Source organism: Paroedura picta, chromosome 3 (genome assembly GCF_049243985.1).
Source record: "Paroedura picta isolate Pp20150507F chromosome 3, Ppicta_v3.0, whole genome shotgun sequence".
NCBI lineage: Eukaryota > Metazoa > Chordata > Lepidosauria > Squamata > Gekkonidae > Paroedura > Paroedura picta.
In genome coordinates, this window is record NC_135371.1 from 14,215,303 (window position 1) to 14,223,141 (window position 7,839).

At 50.9% G+C, this 7,839-nt stretch overlaps 1 protein-coding gene across 1 annotated transcript; it reads left to right on the forward strand.

Annotated features, from left to right (window-relative positions):
- Window positions 1-521: 521 nt before the first annotated feature.
- Window positions 522-7,628, forward strand: LOC143831631 (uncharacterized). The gene is made up of 4 exons (XM_077324785.1): window positions 522-735; window positions 2,208-2,284; window positions 3,829-3,943; window positions 4,491-7,628. The coding sequence occupies exon 4, from the start codon at window positions 4,599-4,601 to the stop codon at window positions 5,661-5,663; it is 1,065 nt and encodes a 354-aa protein (XP_077180900.1). The 5' UTR covers window positions 522-735; window positions 2,208-2,284; window positions 3,829-3,943; window positions 4,491-4,598; the 3' UTR covers window positions 5,664-7,628.
- The last annotated feature ends 211 nt before the right edge of the window (window positions 7,629-7,839 follow it).

Genomic DNA, 7,839 nt, shown 5'->3' on the forward strand with positions numbered 1-7,839 from the left:
CCTTTCCTCTCCCCACAACAGACACCCTGTGAGGGAGGTGAGGCTGAGAGAGCCCTGAGATTACTGCTCAGTCAGAACAGCTTTCTCAGTGCTGTGGCAAAGGAGGCCCATGACAACTTACATTACCATGTATTTGTTAATTGTAACAGTGTCCTCAGGGTCATTATTGGGGGGGGGGGACACACAGTGGGACTGGGTGACCTTTCCCAGGTAACAAAATGCACCTGTGCGTGACTGCCCGTTCAAAAATGAAAGACACCTGTTTGCTTTTTTCCTCCGCCTTCTCCCATCTCCCCCTTAGTTAGTTAGGGACAACTAAAATGTGCTGAGGCTGCGATGCTACCATGCCGAGTTCTTTGGGGCGTGGGTCTTGTTTCCCTCCCCCCGATCTCTTGTAGCCCGATCTGCTTTTCTGCCGGCACAGGAAGGGCCCGGAGGAGCAGCGAGAGAGACAGAGAGGAGAGGCGGGGAGGGAAGCAGGAAGTGGGGATCCGCCAGAGGCGACAGCGCGGCGATCGCGAGACTCCAGACCCGGGAGTTTTTGGCAAGGGGAGCCTCTTTGTGCGCTTGCAGCCGGGACTGGGCAGCACGGCCGGATCTTTGCCACGGGGGAGGGAGGGGATCTCTCTCATGCCCGACCGCAGGGGAGACAGTGCGTCTCCCGCTCATTAGACACGGCCCCAGCCCGGGAGGTTGGCAGCGATCAGCTTCCCTCTGAGCAGCGAAGGTCTCCAGGTAATAGTGGCGCCGGGTCGAGAGGGGTCTTTGCCCCCCAAGGGCCAGGCGAGAGTAGCTGACAAGACCGAGGCTTTTTGGCTGCGCCGCTTTGGAGACGTCGACTCTACGGAGTAACCCGCCTTTCTAACCAGGGCTACTTCGTGTTACGGTACGACTACCGGGTCGTGTTTTGCAACCGCAAGAGTGCCTTTGTATCGGAAGATGGCACACGTGGGCCGGTGTGCAAGCAGGGAGGAGACGCCTGCATGGCAGATGCCCGTCTGGGCACCGGTTTTTAGACGGATGCCCAAATGGAAAGGCGACTGGTGAAGTGTGGGGTCCTTTAGTTTTGTTGTCTGAATCGTTTCCCCTTTCTGCCCAGTTGGTCTCCAAGCCAATACTTATGTTTGTGGACTAGTATCGAAGAGTGAAATGTGCCCACTTCGTCTGTCCAACAAAGCAATCGATGAAAAAGATAGGATTTTTGAAATGGCATTGCATGGTCAATATTAGATAGAGACAGGAAAAGCCAATTCTCCTTCACAGGTAAATCTGCTTGTCCTAAAACAGTTTTAGGGATGGTCCAGTAACAATCTTCCAAGGATTTGGAGACCTGGATTACAAGATGCGTTGAGGTTTTATACCCCACTTTTCTCTATCTTAAGGAATCCCAAAGCAGTTTCCTCTCTCCGTAACAAGCACCTTGTGAGGTAGGTGGGGCTGAGAGTTCTGAAAGAACTGTGACTGCCCCAAGGTCACCCAGCAGGCTCCAGGTGAAGGAGGAGAGAGGAATCAAACATCTCCAAATTCTCTTAACCATTACATCACACTGGCTCTCTATGCTACACCAGACTAGATTTGACTGCTACTGCCTTGTACTAATTCATATAATTGATCAATTGATTGTCTAGTCCGATTTGCAGAGGCTCTCCAGGGTCTCTCACCAAGAAAAGTCTCCCATTTAACTGAAAATGTCAGGGATTAAAGCCAGGAGTTTTTGCCTGCAGAGCAGATGCTGTTCGACTACACACCCAAACCCAAGAAGGACACAAACCCAATCCTGGACTCATTTGTTTATTTCCTCACAATTATATCCTGCCCTTCCCCAAAGGAGTTTACACTGATGAGGTGTTCTCATTTGTTTCCCTTATATCAAACCAGTGAAAAAGGTTGGCCTGAGAGAGAATGACTGGTCCAAGTTCACCCACCCAATGGCAGAGACAAAGATTAGAACCCAGATCTCTCCAGTCCAAGTCCAGCACTCTAACCCCTACCCCACAGGGTTGCTGTTGTTGTGGGGCTAAAACAGAGGTGGGGGAGAGTGATGTCAGTCTCCCCACTGCAGGGAAAAAGAGGAGTAAAAATAATTTTCGAATCAAGAAATGTTCTCAGGAAGGAAACCTGTCCAGTATTACTACTGTAAAGAAAAGTAATACAGTAGACTGCATTTGAAACCCGTATCCCTGTTCTTTATTTCTTTCTGATGATAGAGGCTGCCTCGGATCGGTACACCAAGCCCCTGCATCCTGCTGAGAGCAAAGGAATGGCAACAGCAGAGTTGGCTCAGGTAAGTAGAAGGTCTTCCAAATATAATTTGGGGGCTGCCTTCTGGGAGGGGGGGGTCTTATTTGCTATTGCAGGTGGAAAGAGGGACTGTTAGAAGAACTGAGTAGGATTCTGACAGGATCTCTGGGTTCCGATTTGGCAACTTTATCTGCAGTTCATCCATAGTGCTCAGGCAGACACTGTATCAGTGACCACGTGTGTTCCATCCCCAGACCTTTGCAGAAGAAGGGAACAATGCAAACATGAAAAGTCAATATATACAGGAAAAGGGTGTTTGTTTACAGCAGCATTAACTGGGATCAGAGGAACATAATAAGATGTGTCTTTTCCAGCTCTGGGACCAGATTGTGAATGGCATCAATCCACAACTATTCATTCATTCATTCATTCATTCATTCATTCATTCATTCATTCATTCATTCATTCATTCATTCATTCATTCATTCATTCACTCACTCCTGCTTTTCAGCCACACTATAACTTGGAATATAGCACACAGAAATTGAAAGACAATGAAAATGACAGTAAAAATTAAATTAGTTGCGTTCCTTGTAGAGAAAGGTGCCTGGCTGGTTCATGTCTTCCGAGGGCTTCACTAACTATCTTGAGGGGTAGTCTGATAAATGTCTTGGGGCTTAGGCAGGCTATATGTATGGCCCAAGGAGGGAAAGTGGCATGGCAGAGTCCAATCTAGTCAGATAGCAGAAGGCAAGCAGGATTGGTAGTTGGATGGGAGTCCACTAAGGAAGACTGCAGAGGAAGACAACAGTAAACCAGCTCTCCTTCTCACTTGCCTTGAAAGCCCCTTGCTGGAGCCGTCAGAAGTTGCTTGTGACATGAAAGAACATACCTACATACCTATGGTCCGGTTAGAGATAGGGTATGAGTGGCAGGATTCAACTTCCTAAAAACCTGAGCTTTCATCTTCAAGATCAAGTATCTCATCCTTATTGCTGTGAATGTATTCTCAAAAGGGTGTGGCTGATTCCGAGAATCATAGAGTTGGAAAGGGTCACATAGGCCATCTAGTCCAACCCTCTGCGAAGAAGTGGCTGAATAAAACTTCCAGGATTTGGGGCAGAGGCTCTTTGCACCTCTCCTCGACTAGTGTGTTTGGCCTGCTCCATTTCTGCTGTAGGCCAATTTACCTCTCGTTGGGCAACCTGGAGTGCCCCAGTTCCCTGCAGCTCACTGGACTGATGCTGAATTTAATACAGGTACCCAATTGGTATAGCTTGCTGCACCCCAGTACTCCTGAGATCAGGCGATCGGCCAGCCTCCAGCTTTCTCAGCAGCTGGAATTACAGGATCTTGCTGTTGTGCCTAGCAAAACTGGAATAAAATGATGAAGAATAGTTGCATAAATTATACTACCCAAGAGGAAATTGTGCTCTGGGGGTCTGGTGCTTCTAGGTGACCTGCATGGGTTCATTTTAGCACAGAGTACATGTGTCCTGGGGCACAGGTGTTGCTCTGTACCTGCATCAACCTGGGGGGATTGTTGCCACAGCTGTTGACACCAAATTGGGACCATTGCTGTTTCAGGAGCTGGATGCATCTGAGGAGGACAACGAAGAAAAGGAGAAGACACTGGGTTTGTCTGATCCTGGGGAAGCATCCCTCACAAGCAATGGTGAAGAGGATTGTTCATCATCCCTAGGTAAAGATTCCATATATCTCTGAGGCTCTGCCTAGCCCCTGGACAGCTGCAATGGGATCGGACAATGATATACAGAATTGCTTGGCAAATGCTTCTTCTAGGGCAAGCTTTCTCAGCCAGGGATTCATAAAACCCTGACGTTTCTTGACAGCCTTAGAAGGGTTTCCTGAATGGGTGGGAGTGAATTAATGTGTTGTTGATCCTCCAGGCCTTCCTGTCCTCTACAATTCCCCGGAGTCCATTTAAGTTTGCACCGACTGCTTCAGGGACTCCATCCAGCCACCTCATTCTCCGTCGTCCCCTTCTTCTTTTGCCCTCGATCGCTCCCAGCATTAGGCTCTTCTCCAGGGAGTCCTTCCTTCTCATGAGGTGGCCAAAGTATTTCAGTTTCATCTTCAGGATCTGGCCTTCTAAGGAGCAGTCAGGGCTGATCTCCTCTGGGACTGACCGGTTTGTTCGCCTTGCAGTCCAAGGGACTTGCAAGCATCTTCTCCAGAACCGGGCATGGAATTAATGTGTTATATGTTTTTTAAAAATATTTTATCAGGTGATATGACCAGTGTAGCGCTGTGGGTTGGGGTCCTGCACCCCTGAAGCAAAACACCCAGGAATCCTGCATCAGAATGTCAGCTTAGGATGCTGGTGCAGCTTCATCATGCAAAACTGTACAAGTGCTCAGTGGGAGGAGAGATGCAAAGTGGTGACAGAGTGGCAAGGCCTCAGAGCCTCTCGGTGGAAAAATGAATGCTCCCAAAAAGATGCACATCAGGGTCAAAGCATAAGCACTGTAGGAACTTGTAGCCCAGCATGGCACAAGACCAAGCAGCTTATGCCGATACAGATGTGTCCACTGCAAGGTCCGTGCAGGATCAGGGCTTTCAGGGTGCATTTTGGCCCTTTGGTTGTGAAAAGAGCCTCTCAGGACACGGGGAAAATCTGTGGAAGCCTCACCCACGTGTGGGTTTCTTTGCAGGGAGTGAGAATGAAGAGGAGAACCCTGTGGGAATGGAGATTCAGCTGCTTCTGTCAGGACGCTGCAGAAGGAACGTCTCTCCGCAAGTTAAGAAAGAGGAAGCTCATAAGAAGAAGGGGAAAAGCTATTTTGGAGAAAGATGGACTAGCCCTTGGACGTGCTCAGGGCTCCGTGACCCACCAGGGACCCAGTCCCTCTAACAAGGAGCATGGGAAAATCCTTTCAGCCAGGCCTTCCAACCTCTTTACCCAGCAGAGACTTCACAGGCCCCAGGAGCTCCACCGGTGTGCTGACTGCGGCAGAGGTTTTGGTGTCTTTTCAAACCTCATCCGCCACCCGAGGGCCAACGTTGGGGAAAAGCCCCACGAGTGTCCCGATTGCGGGAAAGGGTTTGGACACAGCTCGGCCCTCGTCACTCACGGGCGTATCCACACAGGGGGAAAGCCGTACGCCTGCAACGAGTGCGGGAGGCGCTTCAACGTGGTGTCTAACCTCCTGCGGCATGAGAGGAGCCACACGGGGGAGAAGCCGTACCAATGCCCCGACTGTGGGCGCGGCTGCAGCCAGAGGGCTCACCTGGTCACCCACCTGCGCCTCCACACCGGGGAAAGGCCTTACCGGTGCCCGGAATGTGGGGAAAGCTTTAACGTCAGCTCCGACCTGATCAAGCACCGGAGAATCCACACGGGCAAGAAGCTCTACATCTGCCCCGAGTGTGGCAAAAGCTTCGCCATCAGCTCCAAGTAGATTGCCCACCAGAGCGTCCACACGGCGGAGAAGCCACTCAGTTGTACGGCCTGCGGGAAGGACGTTCCCGGAAGGACCCGCCGCCTCTCCAGGCACCGGCCGAGCCCCTTCCGCCGGGAGAAACGCTTCAAGTGCCTGGACTGCGGAAAGAGCTTCACCACCAGCTCCTACCTCATCACCCACCAGCGGACTCACACCGGGGAGGCCCCCTACATCTGTGGGGACTGCGGGAAAAACTTCACGGTCCTCTCCAACCTGGCCAGGCACCAGAGGATCCACACAGGGGAGAAGCCCTACCAGTTCCCGGACTGCGGAAGGAGCTACAGCCAGCGGGCCCACCTGACAACGCACCTGAGAGTCCACACCGGGGAGAAGCCCGACGTCTGCTCCGACTGCGGGAAGAACTTCAACGTCAACTCGTCCCTCACCAAGCACCGTAGGATTCACACCGGCGAGAAGCCCTACATGTGCCCTGACTGTGGGAAAACGTTCAGCCAAAGCTCTAATGTCATCACTCACCAGAAGCTCCACCATGGAGGGAGCCTCCTCAGAGGCCCCATTAGGGTCCTTCAGGTTCAATAGTTCTTCACATATCACTGTTGCCCATTGGATAATCTGGCTGCCTTCCACAAACATAATGAGAGGTTGTCTTCCTTGGCCTTGCTCCAGTTTCCTGCCTCCTGTTGAATTGTGGGTAGGGATTTCCCTCTTCATTGGCAGCAGTTCAGGTCACCTGCTGCCATTAAAGGCTCAGGTCGGGGAAGGGGGAAGATGCAATGGTCCCGATTCAGTGTCCAAACCTCCAAACAGGCTGGAATCCCTCATTTGGGAGCAGCTGCAGCCAGCTTCCTTGTTTCACATCACAACTGCACATTTTCTGGTAAGGACTTGAAGGAGGAGCTGGTCTCATGGCTTAAGTGCCACTCAGTGCTTAACAGCCACTCAGGGTGGCTCTCCCACCCCTGAGTGCCTTCTCCTCCTCCAACCGGCTTGACTGTCTGTCCAGCGGCCAGCCAATCACCTTCCATCCCCCTCCCCTGACCACCCCCTCCTCCTTCCACTTCCCTCTGAGGCTTGGAGGCTGCAGATCCCTGCCAGTAAGTTCCCTAACAACTGCCTGCAGCCTTCGCAGGTCCTGGAGGGAGAAGGGGAGAGGGAGGTCATCCGCAGAGTTCTTCCACCACCACCACCACTCCCAGTCTAGTGCCCGTTGTATTCCTGAATGCAACAAGCTTGGCCCCTAGTTTTAATCAGATGTTCTGCTCAGGATGTGAACTGCTCCACTTAGTAGGGAAGAAAAATTAGACGGACCATTGAAGGAAAGCCTTCCTGTCTGTCCATGATGTCCTGTTAACTACACGACAGTGTCAGTCAGGAGAGGAATCTCCTTTTGTGGAGGGAATGAAAGATCTGGGAGCCAAACTCCAAATCCACTGAGACGTTTTGGCTTAGGAGAAACCCTCATGCCTCCAGGAGAAGCCAGTAGCCCTTCTGTCTAATGAAGAAGCACTTCCAGGACAAAGAACCATGGCACTTTTAAGTTATTTTGAGGACACCTCATTGACCTTCCTGGGATTTTAAGATAGCAGCCACTGGTCCTGAACAATTCTTTTGGGACGAGTGGTGGAGAGATCAGCCCCTGGGATAAGAATGACTTCTAGAAGTTGCTGCTGCTCTCCGAAACGGGAGAGAATAAAGACGTTTTGGTGCTGTGACTGCAGGGTAGAGCATTTGCTTGGCTTGCAGAAGGCCCTAGGGTCAAACCCTGGAATTTCCATCTAAAAGGATCAGGTAGTATGTGATGTGAAAGAGCTTTGCTTGAGAGCCACTGCCAATCAGATGAAGCAGTCCTTAGAGACCCAGGGTCTGACCCAGTATACAAAGTAGCTTCATGAGGAACACCGTGGATTTCATACCAGGCACGTTCAGTGCCTGACCTATGATAATAAAAGGGTGATTTTGTTAGTCTCATTGTGTTTTTTCTCCATTAGTTTAGCTGTGGTGCGCATGGGATTCTTGCAAACAACTCCATTCTGAAGTTTTTGAATCTCTGTAGATTTTATGCAGTGATTGGGTTTGCCGTGTATTTCTTGCAGCCAGCCTACAGAGTTGACCAAACATTACAGGAAATGCTCTGGGAATCTCTTTGCGAAAGGGGTCTGTGGAGACTGACCCT

Bases quoted from the DNA above. Each gene is read 5' to 3' on its own strand.
- LOC143831631 (XM_077324785.1), top strand. From the start codon at position 4,599: ATGCAAAACTGTACAAGTGCTCAGTGGGAGGAGAGATGCAAAGTGGTG.